The sequence below is a fragment of the Pezoporus flaviventris genome, unplaced genomic scaffold, assembly GCF_033815535.1.
Source record: "Pezoporus flaviventris isolate CSIRO_AGI_PZ_B2104156 unplaced genomic scaffold, CSIRO_AGI_Pfla_v1 ptg000071l, whole genome shotgun sequence".
Taxonomy (NCBI): domain Eukaryota; kingdom Metazoa; phylum Chordata; class Aves; order Psittaciformes; family Psittacidae; genus Pezoporus; species Pezoporus flaviventris.
Window position 1 is genome coordinate 1,254,968 of NW_026892619.1, and position 17,926 is coordinate 1,272,893.

At 44.1% G+C, this 17,926-nt stretch overlaps 1 protein-coding gene across 1 annotated transcript in view; it reads left to right on the plus strand.

Annotated features, from left to right (window-relative positions):
• DOCK5 (dedicator of cytokinesis 5) overlaps positions 1–17,926 on the plus strand; it is a 68,922-nt gene that overhangs the window by 44,179 nt on the left and 6,817 nt on the right. The window contains exons 29-46 of the mRNA XM_061472422.1: positions 1,165–1,259; positions 1,907–1,985; positions 2,490–2,590; positions 3,627–3,685; positions 4,165–4,319; positions 5,925–6,010; positions 6,547–6,703; positions 7,226–7,266; positions 7,375–7,465; positions 8,053–8,172; positions 8,850–8,939; positions 10,049–10,153; positions 11,219–11,360; positions 13,736–13,817; positions 14,013–14,097; positions 14,808–14,894; positions 15,063–15,239; positions 17,139–17,222. Coding sequence (XP_061328406.1) covers positions 1,165–1,259; positions 1,907–1,985; positions 2,490–2,590; positions 3,627–3,685; positions 4,165–4,319; positions 5,925–6,010; positions 6,547–6,703; positions 7,226–7,266; positions 7,375–7,465; positions 8,053–8,172; positions 8,850–8,939; positions 10,049–10,153; positions 11,219–11,360; positions 13,736–13,817; positions 14,013–14,097; positions 14,808–14,894; positions 15,063–15,239; positions 17,139–17,222 — 1,836 coding nt within the window. The remainder of the gene's footprint in view (positions 1–1,164; positions 1,260–1,906; positions 1,986–2,489; positions 2,591–3,626; positions 3,686–4,164; positions 4,320–5,924; positions 6,011–6,546; positions 6,704–7,225; positions 7,267–7,374; positions 7,466–8,052; positions 8,173–8,849; positions 8,940–10,048; positions 10,154–11,218; positions 11,361–13,735; positions 13,818–14,012; positions 14,098–14,807; positions 14,895–15,062; positions 15,240–17,138; positions 17,223–17,926) is intronic.

Below are 17,926 nucleotides of genomic sequence, written 5' to 3' on the forward strand. Positions count from 1 at the left end.
GGTGCAGTGGTTGTGAACACCAACAGAAGGTTGCGTTTGGCTTTACTGCAATAATTGGGTTTGGTTTTGTTGTTGTTGCTGGTTCGAGTTTGCTCTGGTGTTCTCAGCCCTGCCAGGGCATCGTTACTTGGTTGGTTTAACACTGTTAGAAGTTAATTCATACCTTCAAGGTGCCCCGTGTCAGGTCCAAAGCTTTCCATCAAGCTCTGATTTAATAGTGCCTAAAGGATTTTTACTGAGGCAGCACCAAATGCCCATTTCTCTCTCCACATCGATGTCATTTGCTATTCTCTAGAGAAAGCTTTTTGGCTCAACAGATGGATTGATTGATTGATCGATTTTCCTGATGTTCTTTGCAAGGTGGTGATGTCTCTTCTGACCTTCTTTGTGGCCCTCTCAGTTTTGAATGCTTATGTCTTTATAGAGTACACAATCCATTTATATGCTCATAGGTACCATTTATATCTGTAGAGACCACAATATAGAGGTCAATACTGTTGATATTACCTCCTTTTGCTTATCTCTCTTCTTTTTCCTTTTCCTTTTTTCTTACTCTGCAATTCAACCTTGCCTTGCCCAGGTCTTAAGGTGGGATATAGCTGTGTTTGGAGCACTTTAGTGTTTGTGCAACAAGTCTTTTCCTCCAGTAATGTCCTAAACTATGTGTCTGACTGCGTGTTCTCTACCTTGTTTAAATGATCCTTCTTAAACTGGAACAGAAGAGGTAATTGGGAAGGGAAATTACATTCTAATTTCCATCTTTGTGGAAGATACTGCATAGGGCTGTTGTACTGTCCTCCTTCAGCCATTTGGAAACAAGTCCTTGAATACTGGTTTTCCTTTTTAACCCGACTTGTGCACCAGAACTCCCTACAACACAGCTTAATGCAAAACAGTAAAGACAGATTTAATTAAACAGCTCAACATGTTCTGTGGAATTATTCCTCCTTCTGTAATTGAATGGATGAGATGTCAGAAATAATTTGGTTATTGGGATATACCCACACAATAAGAGATCCTTCTTAGGAGGTACAGTGCATTGATGGCTAATCAGTGCAGTTGTTCATCAACACAATTGAAACATCTGCATTTCCCTGTGTTTTCCTGTGGATAAAAGATTACCGTGTTCAACTTGATGGGCTGTGGGTTTTGTTTTTCCAACAGGACTTCCTGATGGAAACATTCATTATGTTTAAGGATCTGATTGGAAAAAATGTCTATGCAGCTGACTGGATGGTCATGAATATGATGCAGAGCAGGTACCGAGTTGCTGCTGTTTTAAGTCTTGTTACTGCTTTGGAGCCTTTCTGCTTCTGAATGGAGGGGGACTCACCCGAGCAGGCTTGTGAGTCCCTGGGGTCACAAAGCCTTATTGTCTTTAACGCTTTCAGGGTGTTCTAAATCAGATTTCAGTTAATTGCAGTGCCTGCACTGCCATTTCTGTTGCTGGAACTGGAGCTCTTTCTTCTCCTGCCCAAAGGCACACAATGAAAACCATGCAGTCTTTCAGGCAGTCACTTACCTGCTGAAGAGCACAACATAAACCAGAGAAGCCTTTTTTGGTTTCAATTCTAGGGGAATCACATGGGAAGCATAAAGCTAGAGTTGGACATGGGTGGTCTAGGGTTTAGTGTGCTACCTGTGAACTTGAACTGCTCAGATTCACTTCTGCCCTCTGCTGTGGGCTTCGTTTGGCCTTTTGTGAGTCATTCTCCTGCTAAATCTGTACAATTTGAATGGCTTTGGCTTGCTGTCTGCTGTGCTGGGTAGCAAAGCATGGCCCAAACGTGCTACCCACGAGACAGCAGCGAGCATCTGTTCTTGTCTCCTGAGCTTACATGTAGGAGACCTAAACCCAGAGCTCCAATGTTAGCCACCTTTTACTTGATGTTTTTATCTCTTCCAGGGTTTTCCTGCGGGCAGTGAACCAGTTTACCTCTGTACTCAACCGTTTCTTTCTGGATCAAACCAGTTTTGAACTCCAGGTAATAGTGCCATTGTGTCTGGATTTTCTTACGGACCCTGATCCTGAAAGGCAGGAGGAACAAATAAACCCCCCTGTTAAGAGATATGTAGAGATGGCAGATGTCTGTAGTCTTTCACAGCGAAGCAGGAGAATGCAAAGCAGCTCTGAATGACAGAACTGTGGTTAGTGCAGCAATAAGTTGCAAGCAGGTGCAACCGCTGCAGGCTTTCCAAGGTCAAGTTTAGCCTTGTGCTGACTATAGCTGATTTGTGCCTGACTAGTTAAGAAAAAATATTGTATGGGGATACCACTGTCACTGCCTTTAGTTGGCAAGTACAAGCTAAAAGGAGTGAGAAATTTGAAGATGCTGTGTGCTGATGGCTGGGAACACACTCATCTGCCAGCTCACTGTGGGTACCCTTCCTCATGAGCACTACAGCATCTGGGGCTGTGTAGCTGTGTCGTAGCTGGTTGTTGCTTTTCCTTTGTCTTCTCCTCTTTTAGACTTGTTTCTCTTCCACAGCTCTGGAACAACTATTTCCATCTGGCAGTGGCCTTTCTCACTCATGAATCCCTCCAGCTGGAGACCTTCTCGCAAGCCAAACGCAACAAAATTATCAAGAAGTGAGTTTCCATGCACAAAGTTGCTTCGTTGGTACCATTCCAGACGTACCCATACAACCTTACAATGAGATGAAGAGTGTTGTAGAAGTACTTGATTAATGAATGATGGTAAGGGAGGAGGTGTGACTAGGACAGGTATCAAGTCTTTATGTTGTGGATATCAGTGTGGTCAGGCAGATCCTAAGTTGTTTGAGCTGAACTTCAGCACCTTGCCAAAAGATTCTTTCACTCTAAGGGCTGCAGTAAAAGTCTTGCCATAGTTCCCAAAGCAATGCCTTGTGCAATTCCTCCTCCATTACAGAAGGTGGGTAAGAAGAATCCTAAAAGCTCTGCAGCTTCTTAGTCCCCTCTCTTTGCTTTTTCTATTTTGGAAGAAGAACACTTCAGAGTCATTCATCAACCCAAAAGGAGTCATTTTTAGTAACTTGGCCAAATTCACAAAGACACCGAGCAGCTGTTCCTTCTGCATTTAGCTGGAATCAAGTGCCTAAATGTCTTTGTAGACTTGACATGGAATTTTGCTAGGGCATACACAGTTAATGTTTGCCATCTTTTGTCTGCAGTAATGACAGCTTTAGGATGCCTGGTGATTCAATATTCTTGCACTGACTCGATAACAGCAGTTAAGGCTTTAGGGAAAACCATGAAATACAACAGAAGTCTCAGTAGAATTGCACGAAGCAGCAGGGCTGCAGCTTTGTTCTGCTCTCGGGGACTCTGCAGTCTTCTGTCACGTTGGCACATGGCCATTCTCTTTCCCTGTGCATTAGTGCCGGGCAGGGTAAGGAATTAAAAGGATGAGGTGAACATCTAACAAAAGGTCTGTAATAATGAGGACCTTCTTGGTAGACCTTTAGTAGGGAAGACAGTCTGTGAGACCCCTTGCTATTCAGCATATTCAGGTTTGTGTGTGCTGTTGGTTTTAAGGAGAGGGTAATAGATCTTTGGGTTTGCCATTCATTTCTTCAGCAGCTTTGAAAGGTAATTTCAGTGTTCAGGCCTCTTTCAGCTTTTTCTTTCTAACACTTTTTTCTAGGTATGGGGACATGAGGAAAGAAATTGGCTTCAAAATAAGGGATATGTGGTATAACCTGGGTGAGTTCCAGCTGAAGAATTGTCTTTATCCAAGCTCCCAAGCTATGTTTCACATCCTTTATTACTTTATGAAAGCTGCTCATGTTCAGTGTGGGGAGATACACTGAAGGTTCAGCTGTTCCAGCACACAAAATCTCTTTCCTTTCTCTGTGAATAGCTTGCAGAAGCTGCTGACAGAATTTCTTAGCTTCCCTTTAAAGGATGTGCTGCCATATGAATGACAAGAGTATGATTTTCCAGAGAGCCTTTGTGATGTGCAGCACTGCACACAGCTCAGTTCAGTTATTTCCTTGGGCTACTCCTGAATTTTAGAGCTGTACATGTTGATTCTACCTTAAGTAGCCATTATCCACATAAAATACACCTTCCAAGTAGAATGTCTGTGGTTTATGGGCTTTACTGTATGGGAATAATGTGCTTAAACATTTGAATATCCAAATCCTGCCATTAACATGTGTCTGCCTTTGACGTTCTTGCAGGTCCCCACAAAATAAAGTTCATTCCAGCAATGGTAGGCCCGATCCTGGAGGTAACCCTGGTCCCAGAGCCTGAGCTACGGAAAGCCACCATTCCTATCTTCTTTGATATGATGCAGTGCGAGTTCAACTTCAGTGGGAACGGAAACTTCCATATGGTAAGGGAGCCTGGTGTTTTCAGTGCAGATGTTCTGCACTGGGCGAGGAGAAGAGAGCATTTAAACAAAAAGAAACCAAGTACAAAAACCCCACACAAAACAAGCCTCGTGCCAAACGCTTTGGGAGGTTGCTGTGGTTTGTAGGAGTCAGGACTCTTCTGTCCCTGACTACCTTTGCATGACTTGGATAATGAATGAATTCCTGTTTTCCATAGCTTTCTGCATTTGCAGATGTGTGAATGCCCACATCTACATTGTGAAGCAATTTGAAGCCCCTAAGAGAGTACTCTAAAAGATAATGTCTATTTCCATTTATAATAACAGTATGAATGCCCCCAAGACAGACCTTTGGTAGTAAATGTAAGTTTACTTCTCTGCAGAAAATGGCTGGATGGGCCAATGTTAGGACTATGTAGTTGCTTGTGTCCTGACTCATTGACTTCAGATTTGACAGCACATTTATGAATACTGATGCCATCATTCTGGAAAGGAGAAGAGGGGTACAAAGGACAGACACAATTTGCTTGAGGATACACAAGTAAAAGGACAGAGCAGGGAACAGGACCTGGATCCCTGAGTTCCAGCCCTGTGCTAATTTCTCCAGAAGTTACCTTTTATTGTTACTGAGAAAGCCCCAGAAAGTAAGGAAGGAAAAAGAGGAGCTTCACTTTTGCCCTGAGGTTAAGCTTTCACTGCAGTTCCGAAGGACTTATTCTTAGAGCTTTCCTCTGGGGATATCAGATATTAACATCTCAACTGGCAGGCAGGGGACACTGTAGTTCTGCTGTAGACGGTCTTCTCCCTGGAGATGGGTAGAAGCCATCAATCCAAAAGGCAGCCACCTTGGCATTTCAGACTCTTGTCAAATGTGATGTGCATCTCCCTAAGCACCACCCTCACACCGGCTTAGACCCCAGCTTCAGTGTGCATATGGGATCTTTCTTCCCTCGGGGTCATCTGTCTCTGATGTGGTTGGCCCCAGGGTCTTGGGGGTTTTTGGGATCAGTAGAAGGAAGCAGGATGCGTGTGGTGTGGATTTTCCATTCCAGTGCTATTTCTGTACTAGCTACAGCTACAACTGGGACTATGTACTTGACCTGCTTGCACATAACAGGGCATACCTTCATGGCTAGACAGATAATCACACAGGACTTGGTTCTTGCATCATGAGGAGTTGCTTTAATTAGCAGTTACAAGTGTTTTTGATGGGTGAGGAGTTGTGACTTGCCCTTAACTGATGGTGATAGTTCAGTTTCTGTAGGGTGAGGGAATGACCGTGCTGTAAGCTGGCTGCTAGAATGCTTCTCCATCCTAGCAAAACTGAACTGTTAATGGTGGGGGAGAAGAGGAAGAGTTACCCCAGAGCATGACTTCCTGGTGACTGTAGGATGAGAGAGGGAGGACTGCATTTCTTTGGTCCAATCTCGTCTTGCTTTCTTACCAATTTTAGTGTGGTCCAGCAATGAAAGCGTCTTCTAGCTAGGCTTGTAACACCAGCATCTGATGGTGGGGCGGTTCAGAGCCACCAGCCACAAGCATTGCTAATGCTCAGACCACGCTCCTGAGAGCTGCTGTCTATTGGACTGTGGTTTTTTGCCTTTTCAGTTTGAAAATGAGTTGATAACCAAGCTGGACCAGGAAGTGGAGGGTGGCCGAGGGGATGAACAGTACAAGATTCTGCTGGAGAAACTGTAAGTCTTACAAAGCACGTGGGGACCCTTTTTCACAGCTCAGTTGGCTGTTTTTCTAGTGCAGAAGCCCTCTAATTCATTACTGCAGTGAATAGGGAGACAGTGGTCTTAGTGCTATGTGGGTATTCTGAGACTGATTGCCTTAAAATGGTGCTTTTATTCTGGAGCAGCAGCTTGCACAAGTACAGTGAACTTGGTGCTGAAAGCCCAGAGGCAGGTGCCAAACTGGCAGGGAGCTTGTAAGTGGAAGAGCTTGGGAACAGGAGACTTGGAGTTAAAGCAGAGTCAGAGCTGCCGTCTAACACCAAGAGTAGAAGCCAGGTTTTTGATCAGTAAGACACACTTTGACCTGCCTGACTTGGGTACCTCAGGTCTGTGGGTGTGATGTGCTGTTCGGCACTGAGAAGTCTCTCTTAAGGGAGTGTATTTGACCTGTAGCTGAGTCCCTATTCGGGTGATTTACACTGAAGCTCTACTTACCATCACTCAAACCCTTGCCTGAGGTTACCCCTCTGTCCCTCTGGGTGTTTCTGCAGCCTCCTGGAGCACTGTCGGAAGCATAAATACCTCTCTGCATCTGGAGAAGTGTTTGCTTTGCTGGTGAGCAGCCTCCTGGAGAACCTGCTGGACTACAGGACCATCATGCATGATGAGAGCAAGGAGAACCGCATGAGCTGCACTGTCAATGTGCTGGTATGGGGAAGGCTGGGTCTGGAGTGCTGCTTTACTGACCTGGCTTTTGTGGATTCTGAAGGATTTTTGTATCTTTGTAGGATTTTAAGTTATTTTTTATGCCATTTCTGGTTAATGATGGGCCCAAATCAGGCTACCAGCTATCGACAGCTATAAAACATAAAGAAATACAGTCCAAAATCAAGTCCTTGTCTACATGGTAATGTGGAGCCCTGAAATACAGGCAGGAAAGATGGCTGGCTGATAGTTTGGGAAATGTGGGCTTAAGTCCCTATTCCACTGCAAAGAGCCTGTACAAGTTCAGACAAGTCACTTTGTCTCTTTGGCTCACCCCTTTTCTAGAGGTGATAGTAGCCCCACCTCATGGTAAAGGGGTGGTTGCAGGGATAGATGAAAGTAGGCAAAATGACAGTAAAGATCTTTGAAGTGCCTAAACCTGAGGCTTGAGTTACTCACCTAGAGACGATCACACACATCTGTGGTGCTTCACAGCATGAAAGTTTGACTTCTTTCTTTTGGCAGAATTTTTATAAGGAGAAGAAACGAGAGGACATTTATATCAGGTAGGCTGTTTCCCTCCAGGAACCTCTGTGTGTAGCCTTTCTTTCTCTTGGTGTCCTGTACACTGATGCAGTGTCCTTCACATCAACAACTGCTTTCTGCTTCCTTAGGTATCTCTATAAACTCCGGGACCTGCACACAGACTGTGAGAACTACACAGAGGCAGCGTACACTCTCCTCCTGCACGCAGAGCTGCTCCAGGTATTACACTGAAGCCAGTTACAGTTTCCACTGTCAGGGTACGGGTTTGAAACGAAGTGCAAATAGCTCAGAATAAACAGTTCACCTGGTTTTGTTAACGTAAGTTTGCATTCCCTAGGGTCTTGTGTTCATTGTGTTTCTTCTCTCACGTGTTCTGACTACATAGCTAAAGGGATGAAATAAAGATGTTATTAGCATCAATTTGTTCTGTACTCTTGTGCTCTAGTGAGCTGGGAGAAAATGTCCATGTTTGGGGTCATAGTAGAGGTTTTTTCCCACTTCTGTGTGAACACTGCAAAAAGCATTAGCCTGAGCAGTCTTAATTTGGATTTGTCAGCCTCTTCGTGTCTTCCACAGATGAGTCAAGCATGCACATCTAGTTAGTGCTCTGCATAAAACCTTAAGCCAAAATCACACCAGTTTTGCAGATAGAATTTACCTGCAAAACTTCCTTGTTCTCCCTTTGCATTGCTGATGGATTTGTCTTGAAAGCATCCCTGCAGAAGATGAGTGTCTCCACTGCGAGGATTTGTTGATCTCAAAATGTTCTGGTTCTTTCAGCTTTGCCTTTTTCTCTTCTGTACCAGTGGTCTGAAGAGCCGTGCGTCGCTCACCTTCTGCAGAGGGACAGCTACTGCGTCTACTCACAGCAGGAGCTCAAGGAGAAACTCTACCAAGAAATTATCTCCTTCTTCGACAGGGGCAAAGTGAGTGTCTCTGCAGTGTTTGTAAATCCTTGCCTTGGGGCATGTAGCTGGCTGAAACTGGTTTCAACAGTAAAAGCAAACGTGGTTCCATAATGGGCCTTTGATGCTTAGGGCTGGCTTTTTAATAGGGACCAAAAACCCTGTTCAAGATACTGGACAGAGGAGAAAAAACCTACTGGTGTTTTCCTTTCTTTTCCTGGGTAATGGCTTTTGCACTGCAGTAAAAATGCTTGTCTGGCTCATACTGAGCTTATGCTAGTTGCACTTTGGATAGATGGTTCTACCAGAGCTAAATGAGACAAACACAAGGAAGCGTGATGCAGTCAATGAAGTTTTAGTGTAGGAGAAGACCACCTGGGCTTTTCTCCCTTGCTGTTTAGTTCAGACATGTCCTTCCACCTCTTTGTGCCTCAGTTTTCTCTATCAGGAGTAGCAATGGAAACCTTTGTACATCACTTTCAGATCTACAAATCAAAAGAGCTGTGTGACTGTAATGATTGCAAGAAATGTACAGCGTGGAGGCTGAGGAAAAGTTGGCAGTGCATGAAAGTGCTGCCTGAATGAGAATCAGCTGAATGCTTTGTTTACCTATCTCTGGTAATGAATGCTTTTAACTGAGCCTTTTATGTTGCTTGTGCTCTTCTTCCCCCACCTGCCTCCCTTCGCCCTCCATGGAGATGTGGGAAAAAGCCATTCAACTAAGCAAAGAGTTGGCTGACATGTATGAGAACAAGGTCTTTGATTATGAGGGACTTGGGAATCTCCTGGTAAGACTTTTTTTTTCTCCATTCTCTACTGACTGCTTAAATTAATATTGTTGAGCAGGATAAGCCCAAAATACATTATGTTAAAGACAGCAATATCTGAGGGGGGCCTACAGGGATGCTGCAGAGGGACTCTTCATCAGGGACTGTAGCAATAGGGCAAGGGTTGATGGGTTTAAACTAAAACAGGGGAAGTTCAAGTTAGATACAAGGAATAAGTTCTTTACTGTGAGGGTGCTGAGGCACTGGACTGGGTTGCTCAGGGAAGTGGTAAATGCTCCATCCCTGGCAGTGTTCAAGGCCAGGCTGGACAGAGCCTTAGGTGCCATGGTTTAGTGTGAGGTGTCCCTGTCCATGGCAGGGGGTGGAACTGGATGATCTTAAGGTCCTTTCCAACCCCAAACCATGATTCTATGACAGACAAACCAACATAACCTCCATGGTTTCGTAAAGCTTAATATTAGAAGAATATTTTCATACTCTTTTTTCAGTGTGGGGTTTTGCCCTCAGAATTAGCGTCACAACATCATATGCAGATGTTTGGCATTTTTGGTGTTCATCACGTAAGGTAACATTTGCACGGTGTATTTTCAGGCTCCATAAATCTCATCACCTCGTTAGTTCTGTGATAAAACTGCTGTGCATGAACACAGCACTGTAGAATCATCTTGGTTCTGGATGGTGTTTTTAGCCGTTAAAGATGTTAAGCCAGATGGTCTTTATGTTCTTTCATATGAGAGTCATCTGCCCAGTTTTCCTTCTGCCAGTTCTCTGACATTTGTCACCATTTGTGCCTGCTCAGTTTCAGAACATATTTAGTTTTAATTTGTGCTGCTGTAGTTTGGGGTTTCCAGTATCCTCCTGGTGTCCTGAATGCCGTGGCGCTGCTCTTATGTCTGCACACCACGAGATGCAGTTGATTCTGGCCCAGAAAAACCAAATATTTAACCAAGTAAATGGATAAGTATGAGACACTGTGTCAAAGCACTGCTGTAAAACGTATTCTGGAGGGGAGAAAAGAGATCAGGAGTTGCCACTGGGAATGTTGCTGCAGTCTGGCCGTGTCCCTGAATGCTCCAGAGGGAAAATGCTGGGGCCCTTTTCTTTTTCAGAAGAAACGAGCTACTTTTTATGAGAACATCATGAAGGCAATGAGGCCTCAGCCAGAGTACTTCGCTGTTGGATACTATGGTCAGGGGTTCCCCTCTTTCCTCCGGGTAAGTATGCTTCAGCACTCACATTCTGGGCTGGTGGGTACCCTAAAAGTACTTTTGCAGAGCTTCCAAGATGCAAACTCCTTTTCCTATGAGAGAAATCCCTGAAGTATTTAAAATCACTTCAGTGCATAAAAAGAGACAAGCAAGAAACCAGATCTGTTTGTGTTACCAGCTTTAATAAAGTTAGTGTGTTGCAGTAGGGTTTGTTAGATGAGTGGTATCTTCTTATAAGGACTTAAACAGAATGTACCTTTGTATTTGTGCCTCGGAGGCTTCATCAGAAATAAGATTGTTGCCATTCATACACACATATTTGTGCCAATGTGTAGCTTGTAAAGAATTTATCCTGTTGCTTTTCAGCCTTGAATCAACCTTATTTTCAGGACAGGGATCATTTCAGTGCTCAGGCACATTGGTGAGAATCTGTCCCACGCAGAAGGATTAAAATGCAAAGGTGCTTCCTGTTTGAGATTGCTGCTAAGCATTGCTGGATCTATGCTAGCTATAATAAAAGAATCCAGCCAAAGTGAGTCAGATGGGCAGGGTGCAGCACGCTAGAAAATATTCCTGATTATGATTTAAAATGAAGGAACATTCTCATTTTCAGACTGGAGTTGTTAGAAGTTATTGGCCTTAAATGGAAGCCAAGCTTAATAAAAGAGAAATATGTTAACTTGGAACTGTGTAACCGGATGGCATCGGAGGCTTTCATCTCCAGGTCATGGCTTTGAATCCATCCCTTCCAGAAACCACACGTTATCTTCCCTAAAATCAGCCCCCTGACTGAGATTTCACGTGTTGAATGTGCTTAGAGTGCTAGAACGGACGAACGTGTTCAGTAACGTGTGTGGAACACTTGAATTTCCTAGGCAAACAGGGGGTTGCCATTGCAGGGCCTTGCTTCTGTTCTCACTCCAGCCTGTGTTTCTTCTCAGGTGTTCTGGTTGTTAAGCCAGGAGACAGCCCTTCATACGAACTAGACCTGAGACTGCCTGTGTGTGTTTGGAAAGCTCTTGCTCATGGCTTTGTTTCCTCTTAATTCTCTTTTTCTTCTGCTACCCACAGAATAAGATTTTCATCTATCGTGGCAAAGAGTATGAACGAAGGGAGGACTTCAACCTGAAGCTGCTGACCCAGTTCCCTAGTGCAGAGAAGATGACCAGCACTGCCCCTCCAGGAGAAGAGATCAAGTCTTCTCCTAAACAGTGTATCTTTTGGTTCAAATACGTTTTGGGGCAGTCATGGTTTGCCTCTTGCCTAGAATAACCAATGCCTAGAGCTGGTAAACAACAATAATAAGCAAGGAACTTACAGCACCAGGGGGACCTTGAAGGCAGGGACTGGCATGAAAATAAGACTATCCAGAACTGCAGTAGTGACCTTAAAACATAGTGAAAGCAGCTTGATATTGTCAGAGTTAAACAAATTGCTGTTAGGATGAAGCCTTAACAAATGGCAGGTCAGGATTTCTTGTGCCACCTTCTCAAGCAGGTGATGTTCGCTGCTGTAGAGTAGTTGTAGTCCAGTTTGGTCCTTCTAGGTTAAGAGGTGAAATACAGGCAGTAGAAGTGAGATATAAAGTAAGTGGAAGTATGTTCTCTTGTTGCTTGCAGTGAACTAGCATTTAGGAAGTAGCTGTTGGTTTGGTTTGGTTTTTGGTTCCCTCAAAGCCATTTTGGAAGCAGTGTGATGTGATTTTGCTGGTGGAAGTTGTTGGGTGAACAGCACTTCTAAAGATTTTATTATTACTATTTTTTCCTTACAGGGATGGGACTCCAAACTGTGTGTCCCAGAGCACACTTAAAGCTTAAGATCCCAATTGTGAGCGTGACCAAGTGTAACCTAGCAAGAGGCTTGTTTATGACTTCCAGTTGACAGGAGCTGTGCTCCTGGAAGATGTGTATCAGTAACAACCAAGTTACTGGGCTTCCAGCCTCTGTTGTACAGGCCAGTGTTACACAGGCCAGACTAGAGAATCTGATGGTCCATTTTGGCCTTAAAAGCCTGTGCACAAAGGCACAACTCAAGCAGTGATACCAGATGCTTCCCTTGCAATAAGCCTGCCAAGCACTACATCCACATAGGAAATTAAAAGTCATTCAAGACCAAACTTGGTATCAAAAAATGCCTCTTCTGTTGCTGCTTTGTTTCAGCTACTTCCTTAGCATCTGTTTGTGTTTGTTGTAACGGTTTTGGCTCAAGATGAACCTGAACTGCAAAATTTGGATCCAGATCTGAACTCTTCCAAAAGTTTGGGGGTGTTTGGTTCCGGGTCTTTGGCATAGCCCCGCTATAAAGGGGAGCAGCTGCATAGTTTGGATTCGGTACAGGTTCTTCTCGGACTCTTACAAACACCTTCAGAAAAGATGAGTTTGAGTGCCCAAATCTCTTGTTGTGTTAGGCAGGCGTTGGTGGCTCTGCAGTGTGGTTTAATTTCATGCTTTTTTAACCTCCTTTGCCTCGGGCTTTTTTGCTTCTAATCTTTTTTCACTCTTTTACCATCAAATGTCTCGTTCTTCCTTTGGTTGTTTCAGAATAGGGTCCTGGAGATACCAAGTGAGCTCCGCACCATCCTGGGGAATGCCTACACACCTAAACAGGAGTCTTCCACCAGTTCTGAACTAGAAGCTGTACTAGAAGCACATTTAGCATGGCATGAAGCCCAAGCTAATAAGCTCTCCTGAGAGAAAGAATGTATTAGCTTGGGCTCAGTGCTTGATCTAGCGTGGCTATGAGGGCTTGGGTTCTGATTTGGCTGGTATCCAGCTGGCTCATCAGTGTGGGCAGAAAGACCTTGTCTTTGCTTTCCCAATACTGTTCAGAACTACCCTCAGTGAAATAAAGGATGTGGAGGGCTACTCTGCCCACCAGTAAATCAGTGCCACTTCAGGGTGCAGTTGGCAGGTGATTTCACAGGAATAATCTGTGAATGAGAATCAAATTGTTCATGCTTTACTTTTCCACGCAGGTTTTTACTTCTGTAAAGCCTTTAGTTCCACTCTGGAGGAACAACACTGTTAAGCTGTTGTGTTTAGGGATGCTATTACCAAGTTATTTTTGCTATCTGTCACGGTTCACAGGTGGAAAAGCTGAAGATGAAGTAGATATTCACTGATTCAAACCAGCCAACTTCTTCCGTTAGCTTTATCCGTCTAAAAAGTGGGAGGGAAGGAGGAGCTCCTTCACTGTATGGAAGAATCTGACAAATAACCATGGGGTGCTGAGGGAGAGAAGAGAGACAGACGCATCCATTACAGAACCTAGGACAGAATCTTGTTTCCTGTCTCCGGAGCAGAAATCAGTAACACCCAGGCTGCCCAAGCATCCTGCGGGGGGATTTCAGTAGTTGGAAGTGTTTGTACAGCCCTTATCTTTGGGGCTTTTAGTTCACAAGTAGAGGACAAACTACGAGAAGCAATAGAATGCCCATGGTTGTTGATGAACCAGGAAGTACTGTTCTTCAGACGTGACAAGAGCACAGGGAATTGTTGAGAAGTCTCTGATATTTGAGGAAAACAGGGAGGGTATTTCCCTCCCTCTCCTGGTTTCCAGTAGTTTTTCATCCTTAACTATAGCGCCCAGATGTGCAATGCTTTATTGTGAAGCCTGTGATGAACCTGCCGCCTAATTATAAAGATAAACCTGTTCCTGAACAGATCTTAAAGTAATTTCTTTTCCCTCTTTTCCTCTGTACTTTTCTCCACTAGCCCAGGCACACAGGAGGAGGTGCCTTTGTGTCCTGTGTAAATCTTTTCACTGTCCCGTTTAAACTTGGTTGGTTCTGAGAAGCAGCAGAGGAACATTTATGTAAGGAGGATGGGAGGTGAGAAAAGTCACCATTTACTCTGCTTCTTTCTAGCTACTACAGAGCAAACGAGGTGCAGCAGTTCACACACTCCCGACCAGTCAGGAAAGGAGAAAAAGATCCAGACAACGAGTTTGCTGTGAGTCCTTGGCTTTCAATGCCAGTGTCTGAGCTATGAGCAGACAGTTCTATACCTGTATTTTGTTGGTGGCATTTTGAGCAGAGCCGTCACTTTTCCCCCTGCACCTGGGCAATGGAGTTTTGGTATTAAAAATGCAGGAGAAACAAAGGGCTGTACTTCACATGGCAATCTTCACCTAAAGCCAGTGTGATCATGTCAAGGGGTTCCACAGCTGAAGTTGTAACATTCAGACTCCTTGATCTGGAATCCGTAACTGTTGTGCTGTGAGTGACGTAGCCATCCATGGGGAGGCCAGCCACTAACCGTGATGGATCAGTTCAACTTCAGGCCAGCTTCTAAGGTTTGAAGTGGAGAGTGAGCCTTGGATGTAGTGTTACCACCTTTGTCCTTGCTGCCTACGAGGTGTACTGTTGCTCATGTGCAGTGTTTGGGCATGTTGCATATAACTCTCACTAAATATGCCCTAGTAGCAGTCCTGCTAGTAATGGTCCACATGGAGGGTAACATCCTACTGCTGCTAACGTTGATACCATTGCAATAGAGTTGGTATTTTGTGCAAAACCCCCTGGATTCCACCCCAGAATTCCTGTGTAAGTCCTGCCAGCTCGTTCTGGAAGCGTGGCACTGTGCTCTGCTGCAGAAGAGAATTAAATTGCAAGACCAATGTTTTCATTACATCTTGGAATTTTATTTCCTTCTCTAACTAGAACATGTGGATAGAAAGGACAACCTACACAACAGCGTATTCATTTCCAGGCATCCTCAAGTGGTTTGAAGTCAAACAGATTACAACGGTGAGTTCTGCACATGGCTTGGGTCTAATCCCTTCTAATCTTTCATGAAGCAAAGAGTCTTGCAACAGTGACAAGTAGTCCTTCTACTGTTAGGCTGCCATTCATATACGAGGGGTTACTTAACTTCATATTCAGATGAAGGTTTATTCTGTTTCTTCTTTCCATCAGGAAGAGATCAGCCCCTTGGAGAACGCCATAGAAACGATGGAGCTCACTAATGAGAAAATCAGCAACATTGTGCAGCAGCATGTCTGGGACCGGAGTCTTCCTGTACATCCCCTCTCTATGCTCCTGAATGGGATTGTGGACCCAGCAGTGATGGGAGGATATACCAACTATGAAAAGGTCTTTTTTCACTTTGTCTTTAGCTCAGTCTGTTGACCTCTGCAGTGTTGAAGACCTGGATTGAAGCCTTTAGTGACATGGCTTAGTGGTGGGGTAGAGGTTGGACTTGATGATCTTAAAGGTCATTTCCAACCTAGTTGCTTCTATGATTCTATGGGAGATTTCAAGTTCAGTTTTCAGCTACTACTCAGTGCATTCTGTAGCTGAATCTGTGTGTTCAGAGCTCAAAGAAGAGGAGAAAAGAACAAAGATGAGAGATTTCCCCTAGACTACAAGGTGGGAAACATCCACATCTGTAGTGCTTAGTTTTAGTGCTGTGCATTGCCACAGAAATGAATGATCCAGCTCTTTTGGGCCTCCTTTATGGCAGTGCTAATAACATGATCCTACCTCATGGGGGCATTGAGGTGCTTGGTCAGCCCAATGCACACCGCGAGTAACAAAGGAAAGCAAAAGAGCTCGTGTTTCTCCATAGAACTAATACAGAGTGGAGAGGCAAATGAGGATTTCTCTTTCCAGCACATAATCTGCCTTTAGTGTATTGCAGCAAAGAGCAGATATTTCAGGAAAAAAGCAGTATTTCCTATCCAGGTTTATTCTGTGATTCAGTTGACTTCAGTTGAACAATGTATGTTCTTCCCTTTCCGTGATGTTTAACTTAAGGTGTTTACTCCCAGTATCTGATGATGGTATTCCCAGCACAAAATACATTGCTTATTTCCACAAACTGAGTGGATGGTGTTAAAACACATTTAATTCTACTCAGATGTGTTCCAGTCACATGAAATGAAGTGCAAAAGTTAAATGAGAGAGGGTCTGATTTATCTGGGGTCTAACTCTGCTAATTCCAGAGGAGTTGCATATGCCTTGCCAGGGCTGAATTTGGCCCTAAACCCTCCCATTTTATGAATTAAGGTTGACATAAAGTTTAGAATTACAAAAGTGGGAAAGCAGTTAAAGCGAGGAAACACAAAGTATCCGAACCACATCTGGAAATACTCATTCCTGCTTCATATTTTCCTATTTCAGCTGAAGATCAGTGCAGAACATTTGGCTTTTGTGGGCGGCTGAAATCTTGAGTTTTAATTGTTTCATTGTAGCCAAAAGCCAAAGCCTGTGTTTCTAACGTGTGCTTTCTTCTTGCAGTAATTAAACACTTTCAAGAGTAACCCTCTGGGACCTACCCAGCAGTCCTTCCAGAGGCTGACCTCCTCTTGACATCAGCCTCGTGCAGAATCGTACCTCTAGGCCTATAAACACTGGTACATGCAGTCCGGTTAATGGAACGCAGAGGCTGAAGTCGATCAGAGACGTGTTTTCAAACCAGATGAAAAATTATGAGGAGTTTTATCTAGGAAAAAGAAAAACGCAATTCTTCTGACCAGGAATTGTGATAGGTTTTCAATACACTCAGTGTGACTTGGCACCATTCTAAGGCTTCAATCCAGCAAAAGCGTACTTGTGTTTGTCCAGCTTCAAACCGAGAGCAGATTCTGTTGATTAAAGGTTAAACACATAGGAAGCACGGACTAAAGGTGCTTTGTTGAATCAAACCATGAGTCAAAAATGTCAACGCAGCCTGTATTTCTGCTGTGCCTTTGTGACAAGCTTCATGGGATAACATTGGACTTAAGAGCTTCAATCACAGAGCTTAAGGAAGCTGCAGGCAGGATGTGCCCTGTTCACCTTTCTGCTGCTGAGGTGGTTGGTGTGTACTGCAGGTCACTGAGTGCTAAAAATAAAAGAGCCTTTTGAAAGTGAGAACGCAAGAGATGGGATCTGCTGCTTGCACTTGTGCAAGAAGTGATGTGACATGGGTTATTCACATCAATGCTGCTTTATGAGGAGGTGGAACTGGAGAAATGGAGTGTCTGTCTCATTTTCTCTCTCTGCTTTCAGGCCTTTTTCACAGAGAAGTATCTTCAAGAACATCCTGAAGATCAAGATAAAATTGAACTGCTCAAGCAACTCATTGCTCTACAGGTATTGTAGTGGGAAAGACGGGGGAGCACTGTATGTGCAGAGGCTTTTCCAGCATCATTGTTTTGGAGAGAGGGTGGAGATAAACACTGTAAGAACAATCTGGAAGCTGCTGTGTTCTGAAATTGTGGCCTAGAGTGTTCCATGTGCCTTGCGTTGCTCTAAAATACTGTTCTGAAATAGTTGGCAATGTGGCATAGATTTTTCCCCCATGAATGCAACAAGATAGCTTTTACCTTTTCAGGAAATCATCAGACCTGGTGTTCTGTCAGTCTGAGCACTGAACCTTGTCTCTCGTGGCCTGCATAGCAATGAAAGACTGCCCTGTTTTCTTGCAATGCAGATTGCAACCCTACATATTCCCACACAACAGGGCCCAGTTAAAGGCACCTCACAGTCACACAGCTTCAGGGGCTGTGAAGTGATAGCCCAGCATTTAACATGCTCTGTTTTCTATAGCAGAATATGGAATCTGAGTGGGGAAGAGAGAGCCATAAGTGTAGGTGGGGAAAGTGTTCACATTTCTTGAACACATGGAGCTCGAACAGTCAAGATACGAGCCAGTGGCTGAGCTTCCTTACCGTGCGGCTGCTTTTTTTGCCTCTACAAACTCAAACCACATTGATTTATGTCCTTTAAGTGTATCTGAGATGTGGAACATGCATAGAAAATTCCTTCCTGGAACAGGAGAGCTGATTTGTCCTTTT